The sequence below is a fragment of the Chenopodium album genome, chromosome 26 (assembly GCF_948465745.1).
Source record: "Chenopodium album chromosome 26, dcCheAlbu1.1, whole genome shotgun sequence".
Classification (NCBI taxonomy): Eukaryota; Viridiplantae; Streptophyta; class Magnoliopsida; order Caryophyllales; family Amaranthaceae; genus Chenopodium; species Chenopodium album.
Genome location: NC_137859.1, coordinates 12,790,833 through 12,813,332, shown reverse-complemented (window position 1 = coordinate 12,813,332; position 22,500 = coordinate 12,790,833). Strand labels below are relative to the sequence as shown.

The following is a 22,500-nucleotide window of genomic DNA, read 5'->3' as shown; positions in this document are numbered from 1 at the left end:
ATCTGAATTTAGATGTTTTTACTTCAAATTGAACACTTATTAAAGACTAACAATTGTTCATTTCAACTTATTTCTTCTTATCTTATTTCGATATTATCTTATCCAATTCTTAAGTATTACTTCGATATTATCTTATCCAAATCTTATTTTACCATGCATATCTTAACTAATAGCTTTTTTTTTTTTTTTTTTTGGACAAGTTTAATAGAATTTATTAACCCTTACTCTAATCCTATTTAATCTTTATCAACCCTTCTATGAATGGATATAATTATCCCTGATATAAACTTACTAATGTATATCTTATATTATTAGTTAGACCCTGAAAACTAATCCATATTGATTATTTGACCAGAGACTTGATTTGGGCCTAAAACAATGACCCGAAACCTGACCCTACCCGAAGTAGAGTAGACCCGCTTTTGATCTAATACTCAAAGTGATTTTACTCGACTTACCCAAAGTTACATGATACGAAGTACACGAATTGACCCAACCTGATTCCAACTTGAATTGATTTGAATTGACTTAAATTGATTGATCGTTGACATTAATTATTTAATATCTTTTACTCCGTATCTTGTAATGTGTAAGTGTAATGAATCCGAGTGTTACCTAATGTATTGACCCAACGTGAACTTGTTTAGAAGTCTTAACTTGAAATCACCCAACTGAAAAAGACCCGAAGTCTCAATCAATTACTTGACCCAACCCTATTATGGACTATCAATCAACTCGAACATTCTCGAAAATCTAAATGACCCGACTTAAAATAACTTGACCTTGACCGTACCCGTACCCAACTCGAATGATCTGATTGCCGTATCCATAAATAAGTGAATGTGAGAAAAATATAACTTTTTTTTAATTTTGAGAAAGAGAAAACATACCCAAATGCAATTCAAGATGACAAAGTAAACAACTTTTATCAGTAATTCTATGCCACCATGCTTGAACTTGCATGCAGCATTACCTTATAATAATACAAGTAGTATAATACACAACCTATTGACTATTGGATCGTGTACTTAGTTACACCAAGCAATTCAACAGCTTTTCTTAGTCCAACCAGATGTGCTCATTCTCATTCTTCATACTTACAACTTGTTAAATAAATATATTCTTTTAATAACACATGCTTTAATACTAACCAGAATAAAACCATCAGAAACACCAGACTCTCACCCTCACATACACCAAACAAAGATAAAATTAAATGACCCCACACTAACTTTGATTATTTGGACCAAATATTGACACGATACCAACATTTCTCTTCATGCATTTCCCTCCACTAATTTCCCAACTTAACTAACACCTCCATTTTCTCCGCTTCATCTTCATCTTCATCTTCTCACCCCATTTTTCTTCCTCTCTTTAATTTTCTCCTCCATCAAAATTCCCACCACCACCGTCACTACAATGACTGACACCACCTTTTCAAAATTATCCGACGACGTAACCCTTAAGATGTTCTTTTTACTTGAGGATGACCCCCGCCACTGGGCGCGTTTGTCTTGCGTTTCTAAGAAGTTTAACTCCTTGATATCTACGGTATGTTGTAGATCAAAATGTCTTAGTTTTCTTCCTTCTGTTTCTTCCGATCTTCTTTCGGGATCGTCGTCGGACGGTTGGGCTTCTTTGTTGAAGAACGCTGTTTGCTGCCCTGGCCTCCTCCATGCCGGGGTTTTGCTCGATAACTCCGATTTCGGCCTCGGCCGTGAAATCGGAGCTACCGAGGAATATCTACAGCTCGAAACCCTAATCCAAACCAAACCTGAAACTGAATCAGAAACCAATATGATCTCTGCTTCGCTGTCAACCGTCAAGGATGATGACGGTAACGAAACCCAGATTGTAACAGATATCAATTCAAATGAAATCGATGGTGGTAATAATAATAATCCCAAGTTTGGGGGTTGGTCGTTGTACGATGATTTGTACTTTGATACAATTTATGACAACTCCGAGTCTAGCACCCCAATGGAGATAACAACAGGGGTGGCGAATCTAGACTCTGAGTTTATCGTTACAGTTAATGAAAACAACGAGGCGGCCAAGAGACGTAAGGTCTTGAGGCCGCAACGGTCGCACCTCGCTTCAGGGGTGTGGAATCTAAGTAGAGAGCAAGGGAGCAAGTTGTTAGCGAGTCGATTTCGAGATGATTGTTTGTACATAAGTGAATGGCCAGGGTGTGTTCATATTGAGGACAAGCGGAATTACATGTTGTTTCGAGGGGTGTTTAAGAACTTCAAGCGAACTCGAGTTTGGCGAACGATAAACGACGGGAATCGGAGTAGTATTGATCTAAACTGTGCGTTTTGTAATTGTAAAGAGACATGGGATTTGCACTCAGCGTTTTGTTTGAAGAGAGGGTTTGGGTTTCATGATGATGGTGAGCCTGTTGTTAGAGCTTATGTTTGTGAGAATGGTCATGTTTCTGGTGCTTGGACTGATTTGCCCTTGTACACTTAGGCTGAAGTGGGTTTCGAGGCAAGGGTAATATGGGAATTTCATCTTTAATTGAAAGAGGGTTATTCTTGAGTTGGAGGGTAATAACTTGACAAATTTGATTGCAATATTTTTGCTTGTTATTTAATCATTAGTATATTTTGTATTAATAATTCATAAATATATAAGTATTGATTTATTCATTTTGATAGTTGGTTGAAGTTACATTTTTTTTTTCCTCAAAATTGGTTGAAGTAACATACTTACATGATGGTATTCTCTCAATATTAAAAAAAAAACCTTATTATGACTCTTTGTACTATTCACATAAGTCACTTTGATCAATGTCCTAATTTATACTTCCTCCGTTTTCTTTTACTTACAACACACCTTTAGGGCACGCAGTTTTAGAAGATGATTAGTGACGGTAAACGAGCGATTTTATCAATATAATTTTTACACGAAGATTAGAATATGGTTAAGTATCATTTGTAAAAATTATAATGAATAATTTATCCGTTTGTATTACATAAACCCGACCTCAAAACATGTGCCACAAGGCTGTGTTGCAAGTAAAAAGAAACGGAGGAAGTAGAATGCATCTTGGTGCATAGCTTCTACGTTTTTTTTTGAAACACATAGGATGCTAATATAATAATTTGACATCTAAGAAGGCATATTTAGGGCGTGTTCGGCAATATATAGCTGTGAAGGTAGCTGTAGCTGTGGAGGTAGTTGTTAGCTGTGTAGGTAACTGTTAGCTGTCCTGTTAGTTGTGAAGATAAATAATATAGATATGAGTGTTCGGTAAAGTAGCGGTTGACTAGCCGTTACAACAATATTTTATTTTTAAAACTATAGATTAAATTTTTAACAGCTACCTCAAAAGCTATCTCTAATTTCAAAAGCTAATCTTTCTAACTTTTCATAAAAGCTACCTCCACCACTAAAAGCTACCATAACCACTACTTTGCCAAACACTCACATTTTTTGTTAAATAGTGGTTTGACTTGGTCAAACCACTAAAAGCTACTCAAAAGCTAACGCCGAACACACCCTTAAAAGTTTCATGTAGGAATTTCAATGGGGCGAGAATGGGTCTTGATTTGGCGGGTGGTGGGGCTGGGATGGGATAAAAATCATACCCACCATAGGTGATGGGGTGGGGTGAATTTTACATTGTACCTGCCTCATTTCGTACCCGCTGCATCCCCACCTCACACTCACATCTTTATATTTTTTTTAAAAAATTATATACACTATCGAATTATTGGACCGATATCATGGACCAAACTAAACTAGATTGGACGTTTTTCATAAACAAGATACGAAAAGAAAAATTTTCATAAACAGAAAGAACTATTTTATTAAAAATAGAGAAATCATGAGACTCTTTCACATTTCACTTTGTTTGATAATCAATGACGTAAAGGTACTCATCATCGGGTCTGGTTTTTGGGGAGACACAATCAGGTGTCTACAAAGGGTTTTTTTTTTGGGAAATTCTACATGGTGTCCTCCAGGCTTCAATTTTTCTACGTAGAAGACACGCTTTTTCCAACTCTCTCAAGTGGCACTATGGTTTTGCAAAATTATGTATAGTGTCCTTTTTTTAGTTTATGGCTAACTTATTATTAAAATGGTTAACCTAAGGTTTTTTAGTTTAAAAATTAATTAAATTATATTTTAAAATAATAATTAAAAAAAGGAATTTTTTTTTTTAAAAAAAAAATCCTAAACCCACGACCACCCTCCCACCACCACGTCCACCATCCACAACCCCAACCCCCATACACCGCCGACGCCCAGAATCCCCTTTTACCGCGCTGGCGCCGACGGCCCCGTCCCTGCCCACTGAACCCACCACGGCACCACCTGAACCCCATATCCCAAACCCAAAACCTTAAATTACCCAACCCGAAACCCCTTAAAAACTCTCTCCCACCACTTTAAACCCCAAATCAGGCCCTCCCCCACCCTTGAAACTCCGACGCCCAAGGTTTCGAGGGTGGGAAAGGTCCGTATTTGGGGTTTAACGTGGCGGGGGAGGGTTTATTCGGGTTGGATATTTGGGGGGTTTCAGGTGGTGGGTTCAGTGGGTAGGGGAGAGGGGGGACAGATCACTGGCGCCGGCGCGGCAAAAGATTGTCTGGGTAGCGGCGAAGGTGGGGGTGGGCTGGGTTGTCGGAATGGTAAAGGTTGCCGCCTTCCGGGATGGTGGTGGTGGGGAGGGTGGTCGTAGGTTGGGGGCTGTGATTTTTTTTTTTTTTGAAGAATTTGATTTTTCTAAAAATAAAATTTATTGTGGTTAACTAAAAAATCAAAAGGTTAGCCATAAAACCCAAAAAAGGGCACTGCCACTTGAGAGAATTGGAAAAAAGTGTGTCTTTCATGTAGAAAATTGAAATCTGGAGGCCACCATGCAGAATTTCCTTTTTTTTTTTTTTTTTTTTTTTTTTACAATGAAAAATAACTTGATACCCTCCACTTTCATTTTTTGTCAAATAAGTATGTACATTACTACCCTCCACTCTTGATTTTGTGGGATATCGTATCAGACTTTAGCAGTTTAGCCCCCTATTTTTATTTTTATTTTTTGTTTTCACAAGCTAAGAGACACACGCGATGCGTGCGTGTACAATATAAAATCTATCATGCTCGATTCTTTTTTTTTTCCCCTTGAAATGCTATTCTCCTTATTCTGATAAAATAATAATAAAAAAATACAGTTAACCATTGTTGATAAAAAAAAACAAAAAAAATATTCTTATTAAAAAAAAGGAAAAATTAGAAAAAATAATCCCAACTTTGTCTTATTTATGTAGAATAATCCCAACTTTCATTAATATTGGAATAATCCCAACTTTGAGGGGTCTTCTTTTTCTTCAATCCCAAATACTGGTAACCGGTTCAATGGGTTAATTTTTTTTTTGTTAAAGTGACACGTGTCACAAATTAATTGGCTAAAAATATTTATAAAAAAACAAAAAAAAAAAAAACAAATTAAAAACAAAATAAAAAAAAAATAACCATAACCACAAGCCAAAGCCCCAACCACCAGCCACCTCCCACGCCGGACCTCCAGCCTTCCCCCACCCCTAAAGTCGCCGCTCCGAGCCAAACCACCATCCCCCCTCTCCGAAACTCCGACACCTCTATCAAAAGCCACCAGATTCGAAAACACCAAAAGCCACCAGATTCGAAAACCCCGAAAGCCACCAACCCCACTCTCGAATATCCCTCACAGCCACCAGCCCACTTCCGAAAACTACCAAAACACTCCTCCCCCACCATCGAAAACCCTAGACGCTAGGGTTTCGGGGTGGGAGAGTAGTGTTTTGGGGTTTCGTGGTTGCAATTTGGGGTTACGATGGTTTTTGGGGTTGGTGATTTAGGCGGTTGCGTGGGGTTTCGGGGAGAGGGGAAAACGGCGACTCAAAGGGCGGGGGAGATGCGGCGGCCTGGGCTGTGGTTGTGGAGGTTAGGGTGGATAGGTGGGGCGGCGGGCTAGGTTATGGTGGTGGTCAGGTGCATGCTTCGGTGGGGGAAGGGGTTGCTGGGTGGTTTTCTTATTTTTTGTTTTTTTTTTTAATTTTTTAAATTTTTTTTAGACCAATCAGGACTTGACACGTGTCAAGTGACCTGATATAATAGGTAATTGACTTTGGTTGACCGGTTTGGGATTGAAGAAAAAGAAGACCCCCCAAAATTCGGATTATTCCAGTATTAACAAAAGTTGGGATTATTCTACATAAATTAGACAAAGTTGGGATTAATTTTTCTAATTTTTCCTAAAAAAAAAAAGAAGTATATGTTATTAATAAATTTATGTTGATGAATTCATGGATGCCAAATAATAGAATATAAATTCTTTAAAATTGGCTTAAAATTCTTTAAAATTGGTTTAAAATAATACCAAATATTAACGGTGTGTGCAAAATAATAAAAACTCAACTATTTGCTATTAGTGGTACCACCCGCTACATGTGCAAAATAGTACGCCAATCTCCAAAAATGTATTTTGCTGAAATTCCGTCTATCTTTTTAATTAATAATTATTTTTTATATTAATTTTTTTTGTTTTGTTTACAATCCAAATTAATAATGGCCCACCCTTTTGTTAGGATTTTTTTTTTTTTAAAATGTAATTTTTTTTTTTTTAATAATACGTGAGGAGGTAGGAATATATATTGCGTTGTTTGTTTTGTTGGAAGGGGAATTGTAAGGGGGATTGGGAGTGAGAATAAAATTGCTCTATTCCCATGATTTTATTACCTAGGGGGGCAAGTATTAGAGATAGAAATTAGAAATAAAGAGGAAAAGTCCATTTTGCCATTAATGAAAATTTTAATAAGGATATATCATTAGCAAGGTATTATTGCAAATTTGCAATTTTATTCACAATCATTTCTTTTTTTTTTTCACAACTGAAACAAGGGGTTGTTAATATTTTATTGAATCCCGAACTATAAATTTCAATTCCATTCCCAATTCTCTAATCCCCACATTCCCATTTCCACTTGCCAAACGCCCCTTAAGGAGAACGAATACAATTAGGGAATTAGTACTTTTGTTTTTAAATACTTGCTCCTCTTTTCTTTTCCGACCGTTTTTTAAATACTTGCTTCATTTTCTTATTTGGAAAACTTTTACAATATTTAATTCATTTCTTTTACCTAATGGACCCAACATAAATTATATTTTATTAATTTGATATTCTCTCTCCATTAATTCTCTATTTTATTACTTTTTCCAAATTCACCGCGTATGGAGAAATAAAACAAGTATTTAAAAATAGAGGGAGTTCCAGAAAATGGTGTGTGATATACATTAGAAATCAAAAAAGGACAAAAGAGAATAAGAGATACGAGTAGTATTAAGCATAAAATTGTCCAAGATGGCTAAACCCAAAGAATTTATCCAATTAAAGAGAGACGAGAGAGGAAGAAAATGCAGAAATGGGTGATAATAGCATGCCTTCTCTACTATTTCTTGATTAAAGAAATTCCGTTTATTGGAGTCAAACACTATAATCGCTACGATTTTCCTTCAGATTTTATATTTGGTGCTAGTTCTTCTGCTTATCAGGTGCTCTTTCCTCATAATTTTTCCTCTCTTGTTTCCATGAATATTCACTGATATCTACCAATTTAATTTATAGTAATTATGCTACTCCCTCCATCCCAAAAAGAACGCCCCATTTGGGTTGATTACGCGGGTATTAAGGAAGTTAAGTAAAAAGAGGTAAAAATATATTGGAAAGATAAATTTACATGGGGTTTGTAAAAAATAGAGAGAGAAAATAATAAAATATCATGAAAAATCAAATTTTCATATGGGAAGCTAATATTGCACAAATATTGTAGCAAATTGGTGAGTGTTTTAATGCAAATGGGTCATTTTTTTTGGGACAAAGTTTTGGCCAAATGAGCTGTTCTTTTTGGGACGGAGGGAGTACTATTTACACTGCATTTATCGTGTAATGTTCTGTTTCTCTTGAGGTTGTAATGAAAAATGCTACTTTGTCTTGTTGATAATTGTTTAACAAGTTGCAAACTTGAAATAAATTGACGTAATTTTGCAGTGTTTATAAGTAAAATCGTTACTGAATTTTAGCCAAAAATATTTATCAATTTTCAGAAGAGTTTGTGATCATTTTGAATACAGTGAAAAGGAAAGAGAGTTTATTTCTCCATTAGTTTTTAATTATACGCAGTAGTGGATACACTTGAGATTTTCACAACCAAGGATAAATGGTTGGAAAGTGAAAGAAATGTATTGAAAGAGTGGAATGTTGTTAGAAAAAATAGTTAGTGCTACGGTGACCTTTTGAAATATGACTACTATATTATTTTTCATGATAAATAATATGGTCGGTTTATTTTTTTACATTATAAAATGGACACAATTAGTCCTAATATATATATAGGATGCAAATATAATTTTTGAAAATTTTAATCTAATATAAAATTAATATTGTTCAAGAAACTATAAAATAAAAATAAAAATTACATAAATCGGATTAGAAATTTGAAATATAAATAAAAATGTTGCTATTACTATTTTATACCAAAGATTACGTAATCTCTGTATAATTTATTAATTGGAGAAAAATATGTCAACCATGAACTATATAATTATTAAAACATTATGGTAGTCATATTGTGATTTTAATTTGTGCTTCCACTTTGGAGGCTGCCCTCACCATGAGTTGCTAGGAATGCCTCCTTAATACGAAGTATATCATATTGGTAATTACGAAATTTTACTACCCAATGCTGTTGGACCTGCATTAATTAGATTAGTGACAAATAAAATGTACAATTGTCCAAACAATGAAAGGTTTTCCATTTAATTTCGATTTTAGTTATTGCTTAACTTTCGTTCATTTGATTGTGGAATTGGACAATGTTGGAAATAAAGCTTGTTTGAAGGCTATACATCCAAGCAAATTTTGCATGAATTTCATAGATTAACATTATTAACCATGTGAGCTCATTTAACTTGTGACACTCAAATTTGACCTTATAAGGCAAAGGAAAGACATTTTTATGTGTATATGATATGATGTGAGAATAAGTTAATTCTGCTATACATTGCTAGATTCGTGTCATGTCTAGTGTCTAAGCATGTGAACAAACATCATTAGCAAAGTTCTTGATATTATGAATTTCTACATTTTATGCATCCTAAACTCTTAATGAAGCTAGGTGTGTACCACCCAATGACGAGTTATAGTGAAGTATTGAAGAATAGGTTGACCATGCTAAAAGAAAGAAGTATGAAATTACATAGTTTTTCCTGATATGTTGGAACCCAATGTATCTCACTTGTGAGTGTCCCACATTGGAGAAAGAGTAGAGGTGGACAGGTGTTTCCACTTTATAAGGTAGAGGAGTAACTCTTACTATTGCCAACATTGGTTTTAGTATGGAAGCTCTTAAGCATAGTTTGTGGACCAAACTCTCCTCCTCCTTATTCGGGTTGCCTAGGCCCATTTCATATTGTTTCGAAATTTAGCATGATATTAACTTCTGCACATTGATAAATATGTATATAGGTGGAAGGAGCAGCATTTGAGGATGGGAGGACTCCTAGCATCTATGATACTTTTGCTCAATCTGGTAAGTTCTTCTTGTTGTGCCTTCTGCACTTCTACCTCAAGCTAACTTTGATTGTAACTTGTGATATTGATTTTTTGATGTGTTAAATTACTTACCATGCCCTGATTTGATTTGCTTCTTTTGTATAGTTGTTCCACTTCCTTTGGTATGTGTTCTAAGAGTGAAAGTTTAGGCATAAGTTTGTAATCACTATTAGTTGTTAACTGGTTTGCAAATCCAAGCATCAATATTATGGACATCCACCAGCCATTGCGTCATACCTTCAGTTTGGCAGTCAGCTATTCACATACCCATCTTTGACTGTCGTTTGTGAATCATGCGTAAGAAAATGTAAAGTTTGCAATTCTAAAGAGAACAGAGGAAGTGTATTAATAGTGTTGTAATTTTCTATTCGATTTTCTTCTGTGTGATGCTTTTGTCAAATGAGTATATTCTGTAAAACTTGTTTACATGTGAATCCAGATCCAAATCCATGTAACTAAGATTCTGATTTTTTTTGCATGTGATTAATCTGCATCAAATCTGTATCCTAGTTCAAAGATAGGGATAGGATCCGATCTGCTGCTACTATTGGTAGTGAAAGACTCAAAGGGCAGCCTCGCTCCCTACCTCATTGAAGTGAGGTACAAATCTTAGAACAAACTATTGTGTGTAAAAGCAAGGTAAAACAAGTTGTAGACATGAATACCGCAATCCATACACATTTCTGCACCACATCAGTAAGCCTCATTGAAAATGCTCTTCCAAGGCCTTTTGAGTGCTCAAGCAGCAGGCACAACTTTTTGAACACTGCTTATTCTGTTAGTTTGTTGATGGGACAAATCTATATGAAAGTAATTTCAATTAGTAAGATAATTTCTTTTCTGTTACATATCTTTGTCACAGTATTCATTCTTCATTTCAAATGCAATATTTATTTCAGGGCGTATAAGTGGTGGTGGAGAAGTAGCATGTGATGAGTACCATAGATACAAGGTGACCAAGTCTTGAAGTTCATCTTTTTTATTTTTATTTTTATTTTTTTATTGCCATAACCATTTCCCTTTTCTGCCACAATTTTCATACTCTTGTTAATATTATTGTGACCTATTCAGCATAATTAAGATTCACTTGTCTACTCCTCAGGAAGATGTTCAACTTATGGTAAACACAGGATTGGATGCTTATCGATTCTCCATCTCTTGGGCGAGACTTATACCAAGTATTATATATTTATATCTATCTTCATACACTACTTTCTTGGTTGAGACTTATCAAGACTTATATTAAGTCAGATTAGTGAGCCATAATTTTTTTAAAATATGTAACCACACTTTCTTTGTCTTAGATGGTCGAGGACCTATTAACCCCAAAGGTTTGGAATACTACAACAACCTCCTCAATGAACTTATTAGCCATGGTAATATATTTGTCTCCCAACTGATGTTTCATTGCTTATGCTTTAGGAACAGCTATGTGCACTTCAAAATGTATACTCCTCCATTAGGTAATTATAGCTCATTGCATCCTATATGATTTAAATTCTTTAGTTTAAATTTGCAGGAATACAACCGCATGTTACATTGGTTCATTCAGATTCACCACAGGTCCTTGAGGATGAATATGAAGGGTTTCTTAGTCCAAGGATCATGTATGTTGCTTATTTCATTGCTTCAATTTAAGAAATAGTTTTGTCAGAATTTTCTATTCCAGTTTACAAAATTAGTTAATGTTTGAAGAAAAAGATTGATTTTAAATAAGTTACTTACCATTCTATGTGAAAACAGAGAAGATTTCACAGCATATGCTGATGTATGCTTCAGAGAATTTGGGGATAGGGTTCAACATTGGACTACTTTCAATGAGGCCAATATATTTGCCTTGGGTGGTTATGATGTCGGGATTACACCCCCAGCTAGATGTTCCTATCCCTTTGGATTTTTAAATTGTACTAAAGGAAATTCGACAGCAGAACCATATATTGTTGCTCACCACATGTTGCTGGCTCATGCATCAGCAGCAAGGCTGTACAAGGAAACGTATCAGGTACTTTTTTTTTTTATTATGTGCTAATGGATTTTGCAAGAGTTGCCTCAACAAATATTTGCATTACGGCGTGTAAAGTTTTGTCTAACTTCATCTATTTCATAATATTTTTGTCATGTGGCCTCTTAAAATCTTATGAATTTCCTCAAGTTTAAATTATTTTGGAATGGAGAAAGTTAAAGTTGTGATTATCATCTTAACGTCCTTTTTATTTTATTGTTTTCATTTTTAGGCCTTGATAATTGGTAACAAATTTACCTCATTTTGGGACTAGTTACAAATTTTGCTGATGATCCATCTTAACATAGGCAAAGCAACGTGGATTCATAGGGTTCAATCTGTTTTCCTACCATTATCTTCCCCTCAGGAGTACAGCAGAAGATATACTTGCTGCTCAAAGATCATACATATTTACAATTGGGTGGTAAGTTCCAATAATTTTCCTTTCAGTTACAGTCTGACTTCAAAAAGTAAAAATGACAGTTCTTTTAACTGATTGTTGTCTATATTTCATAAAACTGTGGACAAGAATCAATCAATCAAAGCCTTAATCCCATAAGTGGGGTTGGCTCTTGCCATTGCTAGAAGGGCCATGCCTGAACTATGGACAAGTGTGTTGAATGTGCATTTTAAACAATGGATGCAATAGCCTATTAACGGGCCATAATGCCATGGTTTGTCTGTCACCAGGTTCATGGATCCCTTTGTGTATGGAGATTATCCTGGAATAATGAAAACTATTGCTGGCACCCGGCTTCCTTGTTTTACCAAAACTCAATCAGAAATGGTTAAGGGATCAATCGACTTTATAGGACTGAATTACTACACTATCAGTTTTGCCAAAAACACAAAGCTTATCCAGGAGCCAAGGGATTACATGGCTGATAAAGGAGCGAAATGGTTGTGTATGTGTTGCTTAAACTTTAATCTTAGTTTTGTGTACTTCGTACTAGTATTACTTTGTCTTAAAAATAGTCTTCCCTTTAATCCCCAAATAAAAGCCTTTAGTTTGCCAATTTTTTTTGTTTTGTTACTCACAATATTCACTATTTTTTAAAATGTGTTTACTACAGTTTTTAACAATAGCAGCGAGTCTCCTGCTGACTTGGTAATTACTAAGAAATTACATGTTAGCCATTGAAGTTGGTACATTTGCATTTCTCTCTTCTTTCTAATCTAATTACATTTAACTTCCATTTGATCCCTCAGCTTACATATCCTAACTTTCGATGGGGTTTGCAAGGATTGTTGGAGCACTTCAAGAATGTTTATGGCAATCCTCCTGTTTACATCCATGAAAATGGTACATTCTTCCCCCTTTTGCTGCTTGCCACATGAACTATAATTCAAACTGCAATGTTACTATTTTACTATTTCTCCATTCTCTTTGTAACACCGTTCTTATTTCAATGTTTGATTTATCATTTATGCATCTGGATGTACCTGTTTTAAAACGACAATCTCATCAATATTAAACTCGTGCACCTCACCATTAAATATATTTAGAGAGCCACAAGGGCAGAGGTGAAATCATATCGATCTCAGGATCTCCTGGAACCAGGAGGGAAGCTCTAACCACTTGAGCTATTCCCCACTCTCTCCACCATTATATATGTTTAATCTACATTCATAAAGATAATTTGTCATAATAAACAGAACATAGAGCAAATAAATATAATTATATAAAATTCAGACTCAAATAACATATAGTTCAAATCTATAGTACATATATAGGTATGTAAGAGATTCATGTTTATTGTAACGTTGAGTTATTTTCTTTTTTTGTATGCATGGAGTGGGAGGCACTCGCATCATGAGCAATATGCACCTAGGTTCATTGTCTAATCTTGGTTCTTTTTCTCTTCTTATTCGATGAAGATGTACATGAACAAGTTAATCCAATTACTTTTAACAATTCTTTGGTATTAAATGTACTTTTATGCCAGGCCAAGTGACAGAGTATAATTCGTCGTTGAATGATCCATCAAGAGTAGAGTATTTGCAAGGTCATATTGGGGCTGTGCTTGATGCGGTGAGGTAAGATCAGTTATTTAATGTATCCTGTTCAGTAACCATTATTTGAATCGAAATTCGAAAATGAATGCATAGAGGGTAAACCAGATCTTGTAAAGAAAAAGCTCACCCTTGCAATTTATGTCTGGTTAAGCTGTTAATAGGGATTGGCCAAAAAGTTGATGAAATGTATATGCAAAGGTGACCATTTACAGTATATTATTATATGGTATTCCTAGTAAATTTTTAGGTGTGGTATCCAAGATATGAGACTAAAATCCGTCTATACTATGGAGTATGGAGTAGTATCTTAGGTTGCTCTATGAAGAGAGAATAATGGGTGACTGAATTCCAAGATGATTGACATGGATTAACTAAATTTGCATTGGTAGTTGCGAATGTTGCCTTGTAAATATCACAGCAATTTAAAATTTAAAGTAGAAAGAGAACAAACTTGGTAATAAAAAGTGAAGAAAAATGGTTAATGTATTAGGGGGTTAATGTTTTGAGTAAATTCAAATTTTACTTTCATTGTGCTAGTCATTTGAACACAAATTTGAGACATCTAAAGTGTAGTATAAAATCAGAACCTATGAAGTGTATTGAAGTACTTCAGTTTTGTTTACTGTGTACCACTCTTTTTTCAATCAATTCTACAGATTTAATGTTTTAACCCTCAATTTGTTTGCAGAAATGGATCGAATACAAAAGGGTATTTTGTGTGGTCATTCTTGGACTTGTATGAGTTATTATTTGGCTACGATTACACCTATGGTCTATATTATGTTAACTTCAGTGATCCGAGTTTGCCCAGATATCCTAAGTTGTCCCAAAAATGGTACTCTGGATTTTTGAAAGGGGAAAGTGTGAAGATTGAAGAAGGCGATAAAGCTGAAGCCATTAAGCACCATAGTTACTAATATCGTACCTGTTACTTATAATTGTGGAAGTTGATTTTTTGATTTAGAAATTTGCAGATGAATGAAAAAGCAAAGCTATGTATATGTCTTGTAGGCAAAAATTGTATTCAAATATGTTATAGGAGAATTATGTTGTATAAAAAAAATTATAAGGGCATCTAAGGATAAGGTTATTACTACATTATGTACTAATAAAGTGTTGGTTCACTTGGTAAGATTCTTACCCCAATTTTAGAGTTTTGGAGTTCAAATACCAAGTGAGGGTAGAGATTATGTTATAGGACAATAGGAGAGTCATCCCCAAAAGCTAGCTCAAGGAGAGGAGAGCCTATTGACCTATATAAACCCCACATTAGCTCCCCAATGACCGTTGTTGGACTCAAGTCTTAGGTCTTGCAATGGAAAACTTATAACAGATTCCCTTACCCTCCCCTCTACTCCCAAGTGTCTGACTTGTAAATACTGGACCAAAAAAGGTGAGGGTTTGAGGTCTGGTTAGGATCCTCCTCACTATATTATGTTAGTTTATTCGCTGATGTTTAGCTACTTCTAAACTCTCGTATCTCATATTTTGACAACCATCAAACCCACAAGCATCCCTAAAACCCTCCCTTATAACTTATGAGCACCGTAGGCGTTGTAGTCTCATGCATTGCATCTATATAGCGTTCATTAAGGTTGAGCATGGGACGGGAACCCGTACTATTAGTACTAATGATTCGGGTACCCGGAATTTTGGTACCCCGATTTTCGGATCTGTTATCGGATATCCAATAAGGTATCCAATATTGATAATCAAACTTAATAAATTAGTTATTATGATATATTTTTAACACTAATTAAGAACAATAACACATGATCTTGACCAAATTATTAATAATATTACTAATCATTGATATTATATAGTGATTATGAAGAAAAATAGAATTTAAATATTGGAAAAATAGAATTTTAAATGACACCCAAAAACCATACACGATAACAAATTGTCGGAACGAGTACCCTAACGTTATGGTTATCGTATCGAGTACTCTAATATTCAGAACGGTAACGGAACGTGTTTTCATCGGTTTTTCGAGTAGTTTTGCTCAGCCTCATGCATTTTTGTTTTTGAAAGAGAAAGTTAAGAGGGAAATTCATCTCATTTCAAAGAACGGGATATTTTTTTGCATTAGTTAATAGCCCGAGCGTTGTCCCAGGTTGCTACTTTTGTAGATGTGTAATCAATAAATTTTGTTAAAGGCTCTTTCCAAACTGAAATTGTCATTAAAATTGAGTTATTCTTTGATTTTTTATATTTAATTTTTTTTCTAATTGAACCTTGTGGACTTGTGGTTTGCATTATATATTTTTTTGTACATATTAATAAGATAGCTGATTATTGGCTTGGATGGTCAAGTAGCCATCTTTCTTATAAGAGGTGGAAGGTTTGAATCTCATTATCCTCATGTTTTTATATGGATTGTTGTTGGTTGTTTGGGCAGCTCCAATCAAAATAATATTTAATTATTAAAAATTAATGGTAAACAGTCAAAATTGCTAAATTACGAAGATATAACTATTAAAAATTAATGGTAAACACCGCCCTCAAATCTCCAAGTAACGCCCACAAAATAAATCTAATTACAAACTTACCCTTATGTATTAGCACCATTGTTTTTAGTTACTACCATCTCCAATCACTTTCACCAACACCCATTTCACTCAACTCCATAAACTTTCACCACCACCACCACCACCACCACCACCACCACCTCCCTTTACTTACAAATCACCCAACCTTAGTTAATAGTAGTTAGGACAGTTAGTTATTGGTAATTTGGTAATAGGACAATCTATATATATCAATTGCTCTAAATTCTGGCTTATAATTTGGGGCACCGCCACCAACCCACCACCACCACCCTTATCCTGCTGTTCAAATCTGAACTAGATATGTCAATTCTCTCCAATATTCAACCATTTTTTCTTTTATAATTTATGTAATCCTGAAGTTCTGCCATTTCTCCCTTTAATTTTTATTATTTTTTCTTAAAATGTTTTTTCCCCTGGTTATTCGTTTGCTGAAATTTGTTACTAAATGATGAATTTTCTGGGTTTCTTTAGTGAATTTTGGTAGGAAACGCCCTTTTATTTCGAAATCTCTAGGTGGAAACGCCCAAAAATTTCGAACCACCGTCCAAGAAGCGAATTATTTAGGCGTTTCCTACTCTAGTATGCGAAAAAATGGGCGTTTTGGCCAGAATGTATTATTTGACGCCCAAAATTTATGTTAGTTTGTACTCCGTAGTTAGTATTGTTATTACAGTATTATTAACTTATTATTGTTGTTGACGAAGACGACAATTGTGGTGGAGGTGGTGGTAGTTTACATTGTCTAATTGCCAAGAACCCAAGCTGCAGCTCGCACTCATGAAAAGGAGGCTTATATGAAATCAATAGTGGAAAGCTAAACGTCGCCCTCAAATCTTCAACTAACGCCCGCATTTAAAACCTAAAAATACATTTCTACCCTTGTTATAAAACTAATCAAATATTTTGACTATCCTCTCTACTTCTCTAGTGTTCACCAGCCACCAACGAGGCAAGCAACAACCATCGATCACAAATTCACAACCATAACTTTCAAAATCAATTACATAATTCCAATTTTACAAAATCAATACTCCGTATTATTAATAACACAAACAATAATCAATAATAAAGACAATACTAATAATAATAATACTATTACTAACAACCACAATAATACTGTAATACAATAATCAATAATAATAATTGATGTGTTCATTTTATATATATATTTATCCCCGTCCCTTGTTCGTAATTAGTAGTGTTTTTGGCTCCTACGAGCCACTTTTATTACTAATTTGTGTTTTCCAGTGCTTTGGTAGTGTTGCTTGAGTTTTGTAGGAATTTGCGTACTTGGAGCATTTTCCCGGGTTTTCGTGGAGCATCTACAAGTGTTGGAAGACCGCGACCCAGTTCGATAGCCCAAGATCGATTGGAGGTAGCAAATCGGTGATTAAGGGCTCGGTTATGAAGATTCGAGGCGTTTGGGCCGAGTTCGAAGACCCAAGGAGGAAATCCGATTGGGCCGGAGAATAAAGGCCCAATCGAAGTCCAAGTGATTGCCCCAAAGAGAAGAGGCCCGGACCATTGGCCCCGCCCGGAGAAGGTGTTTGAGATGAAGAAGGCGGGCCCGGTCGGGTGGCCCCTTGCCCGGCCGGGCGCGTGTAGCTTTTAGGAAGTTGAGCTTTCCGATCAGTTTTGTTTAGCGAATAATACTTGCTTAGTATTAATGTGTTATTATTAGGCAAGATTAGGGACTTCTACTTACCTCTCTTATTCTAGTTTTTATTTTCCCCTCTCTCTATTTAGACTTTCTCTCTCTAGACTTTTATTTTCTCTTGTTCCTTAAACTCCATTGTAATTCCGCCGTCTTGGTACGATTTCTCTCTTAATCAATCTCAGTATTTTATTCATTCAATTTCTTCATGTCTTGTTTAATTATTATGTTTTGCTTAGTTTTAATTATGTCTGAGTAGTTTTCCTTCTAGGGTTTATGGGGATCTAATAAATAATATGAAGGGGTAATTTTATGATTGTTGATCATTAATGCTTAATTGATTTCCTATTGATTGTTTAAATGCTATGCAATTAGATTTGGCCAGGTTTAATTGTATGAGTTTAGCAATATTGATTCGAGATTCGAGAGATGAGAATTGATGTTTAGGCTTAGTTTCAATAGGCAGATTAATTTATAAATGGTTAGGTCGAGATTCGAGAGATGAGATTTAATACCGGTAAATTAATTCTGTGATTGTAATACGTAGCGAAAGCCCTTTATGATCTGATTAATTAATGCATTGATGATTGATTATTGTGTTTTGCCCTGGAATACTGTTTATTAGTGAACCTATGCCCTAGGTCTTTTAATATTTGATTTCTTCCTTAATTATTCTCCTTACTCATAATCTTCGTAGTATAGTTTATAATCACAAACAAATATTGGTCACTTTAATAATTTAGACTATATTAATTAATTAGGAGTAGAAAGACTTGTTTCCCTGTGGATTCGACCCTACTTCCCTATCTGCATAAGCTAGTGGACTTAGGTAATTATTTTTGATTAGGTGATACGACTTTAGCCTGTCAAAATTTGGCGCCGTTGCCGGGGAAACGGTTTTATTTTTATTTCTAATTGTTTCTGTAGTCTAGATTATTTTTCTTTTGCCTCAAAGGACATTAGTTCTTTGAGGTAGTTCTAATATCTGTCTTTTTAGTTCTTTGTTTATGCCCAGGTGTTCCAGATCAGGTTACATTCCATTCGATCCTGAGATCGAACGCTCGTTTCATAGACAGAAGAATTTTAATAGGCAGATCCTGGCAGGTTCTGGGAGTAACAATATTCCTAGAAATCCATTACCTACTTCTAGTGATTCGGAGCACTCTTCTGATTCAGAACTAGAGATGGGTACACCACCACCACCTCCACCTCGCAAGCTTAGCGATTATTCGCAACCATCCCTGACGGATTTTCCACATCTTTCCCCTACACCTGATCTCGAGGGAGTCCAGTTCGAGATCAAGCCCCAGTTCATAACGATGATAGAAAGAAAGCAGTTCAGTGGAGCTAAGGGTGAAGATCCTAATTGTAATACCCCTCATGATTGCTTTAAAAGAGTTTGATATACTACTCATATCAACAAGATGCATCTTCCTTTTAGGAAGCTCATATGCTAAGAATACTCCATAGTTAAGCGTGCTTGGCTGGGAGTAGTCTTGGGATGGGTGACCTCCTGGGAAGTTTTCCTGGGGTGCGCATGAGTGAGGACAAAATGCGCCGGAAGGACTTGTGTTGGTCTGTGGGGACAGTTGTTGGCCCTCGATGCGCATTTCGTGACAATAGGCCCCTCCCTAATTCGTTTGGGGTCGGGGTGTTACACTAATCTTCACATTGCAGATTTCTGTCAATATTGCAACACTATTAGGCAGAATGGGGTAACGCAGGATCAAATCAGGGAGATTCTTTTTCCCTTTTCTTTATGTGGAAAAGCTAAATTGTGGTTTAATGGTTTGAATAGAGCTGCACTTGGTATTACTAACTGGGAGACTCTTGCTTTAAATTTTTATAATAAATATTACCCTGCAGAGAAAACAACTTTATTGAGAAGTGCCATCCAGAATTTTGCCCAGGAGACAGATGAAGCATTATATGAAGCTTGGGAAAGATTCAAGGATCTGCAGAGGGAGTGTCCCCACCACAATTTGGCAAAGTGGCAGTTGATTCAAGCTTTTTACAATGGTTTAGGAAATGCATCTAGGACAATTTTAGATTCCGCAGCTAGCGGTAGATTTTTGAATTTAAATGTTGATGATGCAGGTCAGGTTATTGAAGATATGGCGATCCATAATTCCCAATATGGGAATACTAGAGGTTATGCTAATAAGGGCAAGCATCATGTTGATTCAGTAACCCTTATGCAAGCCCAGCTTACTTCTATTTGCCAGAAACTAGATAGCCTTACTACTAACAATCCTAATTCTGTTGCTAATGTTTCTGCTGTTTCTAATAATGCTAATGATGCTTTTTGTGAAAATTGTGGAAGTGTAGGTCATTATGAACAAGATTGCAGGAGTTCAATGGAGCAAGTTAATGCTTTCCAAACATACAAGCAAAATAACCCATACTCCAATTCCTACAATCCTGGCTACCAGAACCATCCCTACCTATCTTACCGTAGCACTAATGTTCAAAATCCTCCACCTCCACAACAACCACAACAAGCACCCCCTCCACAGCAGAAATATTACCACCCTCATGCTAACCAGAAACCCCCATCACAAGCCCCTACTACATCTTCAGACCCTGCTTTATCAGAAATTAGGGCAATGCTGACCAGTATGCAAAAACATATGGAGAGTAAAGACCAACAGATTGACTCTATTATAGCCCATAATAAAGTCATGGACACCCAAATAGCCCAATTGTCCTCTACCCTTCAATCTCGCCAGCAGGGAGCTTTACCAGCGCAGGGAATTCAACCTACAGATCATGCTAATGCAATCACCTTAAGGAGTGGTTCACACTACGATGGGCCCCAAATGCCCAAAGAGGATGAACCTGATTTAATTAATATTGCTAATCCTGATTCCGTTGTACCAAGTTCCCCTGCAGGGCTGCAGGGTAAAATTCCTGATACTAATATTTCTGATGATTCATTGCAGGGTACAACCTCAGGGAAGGATGCACCCCAGGGGAAGAGTAGGGAAGCACCACCAGTTATCAAATTACCATTCCCTAATCGCCAACTAAAGACTAAGTTGGACAAGCAGTTTGGTAAGTTTCTGAAGGTTGTTAAAAATTTGCAGGTAACGGTCCCCTTTACTGAACTTATTACACAGGTTCCTGCATATGCTAAATTTATGAAAGATATTTTGACTAGGAAGAGGGCCTTTAATGAAGTAGAAACTGTAGCTTTTACTGAGGAGTGTAGTGCATTGTTACAAAATAAATCTCCTCCTAAATTAAAGGATCCTGGTAGTTTTTCTATCCCTTGTCATATTGGTATTGTCTTCATAGATAAAGCATTATGTGATTTGGGTGCTTCTGTTAGTGTAATGCCATCGTCTATTTGTTCTAAATTGAATATGGGTGAATTAAAAATTACTAATATTACTTTGCAAATGGCAGACCGTTCTGTTAAATATCCTCTAGGTATTTTAGAGGACGTCCCTGTTAGAATTGGTAAATTTTTCATCCCTGTTGATTTTGTTGTTTTAGACATGGTTGAGGATACGCAAATACCCATTATATTAGGTAGGTCTTTTCTCCATACTGCAGGAGCCATTATAGATGTTAAAAATGGTAAACTAACTCTATCTGTTGGTGATGATAATATTACTTTTAATTTAGGGAAGGTTTTAAAAGGTCCTATGCTTGAGGAAAATTGTTGTTTGATCGATGTTATTGATATAATGGATGATATTTGTGAGGATAGCTTGACACAGATTCTTGCAAGGGATCCCTTGGAAGAAATACTTTGTGGAAATTTGTCTGCAGGTGATGCGAGTATCTGGAGTAAGGAGGTGGATAGTATTGAGAAAGCTCTTGCCATAGAAGAACTTGATGACAAAGAAAACAAGAAGGTAGTAAAATTTGTTCAGGAATCGAAACCTGCAGAGGTAAAGAAACCTTAACTAAAACCTCTCCCTTCTCATTTAAAATATGTTTTTCTTGATGAGCAGGAAATGCACCCTGTGATCATTAGTACTGCACTTGATGACCCACAAACTTCCCAACTTCTAGAGGTTCTCAGAACCCACAAAAGGGCAATAGGGTACAGTATTGATGATCTCAAGGGTATAAGCCCAGATTTTTGTATGCACAGGATACACTTAGAGGACAACTACAAGCCTTGCATTCAACCCTAGAGGAGGTTGAATCCCAATATGCAAGAGGTAGTCAAGAAAGAGGTTATGAAATTACTTGATGCAGGTATTATCTATCCTATTTCTGACTCTAAATGGGTAAGTCCTGTTCAGGTGGTTCCTAAGAAGGGTGGGATGACTGTGGTTAAAAATGAAAAAAATGAATTAATTCCCACTAGCTGTTACAGGGTGGCGTATGTGCATTGATTATCGTAGATTAAATGTCGCCACTAAAAAGGACCATTTTCCTCTCCCCTTTATTGATCAAATGCTTGAGAGGTTAGCTAATCATAAGTTCTTTTGCTATTTGGATGGGTATTCGGGATTTTTCCAAATTCCGATCCACCCTGAAGATCAGGAAAAGACTACATTTACATGCCCTTATGGCACTTTTGCATATCGTAGAATGCCTTTTGGTTTATGTAATGCACCTGCTACTTTTCAACGTTGCATGATGAGCATATTTTCTAATTTCATAGAGTCTATCATGGAAGTCTTTATGGATGATTTTAGTGTCTATGGTTCTTCATTTG

At 35.9% G+C, this 22,500-nt stretch overlaps 1 protein-coding gene, 1 non-coding gene and 1 pseudogene across 4 annotated transcripts; 2 read left to right on the top strand and 1 right to left on the bottom strand.

The window, feature by feature from the left end:
* Positions 1-1,283: 1,283 nt before the first annotated feature.
* On the top strand, positions 1,284-2,654 carry LOC145617518 (phytochrome A-associated F-box protein pseudogene; annotated as a pseudogene).
* A 4,675-nt stretch (positions 2,655-7,329) lies between these two features.
* LOC145618675 (beta-glucosidase 22-like) lies at positions 7,330-14,719 on the top strand. 3 transcript variants are annotated; one of them, XM_081673449.1, is made up of 13 exons: positions 7,330-7,539; positions 9,512-9,575; positions 10,498-10,550; positions 10,701-10,776; positions 10,903-10,974; positions 11,118-11,205; positions 11,342-11,600; positions 11,909-12,024; positions 12,291-12,505; positions 12,674-12,708; positions 12,810-12,903; positions 13,547-13,637; positions 14,305-14,719. In XM_081673449.1, the coding sequence occupies exons 1-13, from the start codon at positions 7,402-7,404 to the stop codon at positions 14,531-14,533; spliced, it is 1,530 nt and encodes a 509-aa protein (XP_081529575.1). In that variant the 5' UTR covers positions 7,330-7,401; the 3' UTR covers positions 14,534-14,719. The 3 variants fall into 3 exon arrangements, with proteins under 3 accessions (XP_081529575.1, XP_081529576.1, XP_081529577.1); XM_081673450.1 differs by lacking the exons at positions 7,330-7,539; positions 9,512-9,575 and adding an exon at positions 10,127-10,198; XM_081673451.1 differs by lacking the exons at positions 7,330-7,539; positions 9,512-9,575 and adding an exon at positions 10,217-10,408.
* Positions 14,720-19,699: 4,980 nt separating this feature from the next.
* LOC145618756 (small nucleolar RNA R71) lies at positions 19,700-19,806 on the bottom strand. The gene has a single exon (XR_014108010.1). It is a non-coding gene; the product is annotated as a small nucleolar RNA R71 (small nucleolar RNA).
* Between the last annotated feature and the right edge of the window lie 2,694 nt (positions 19,807-22,500).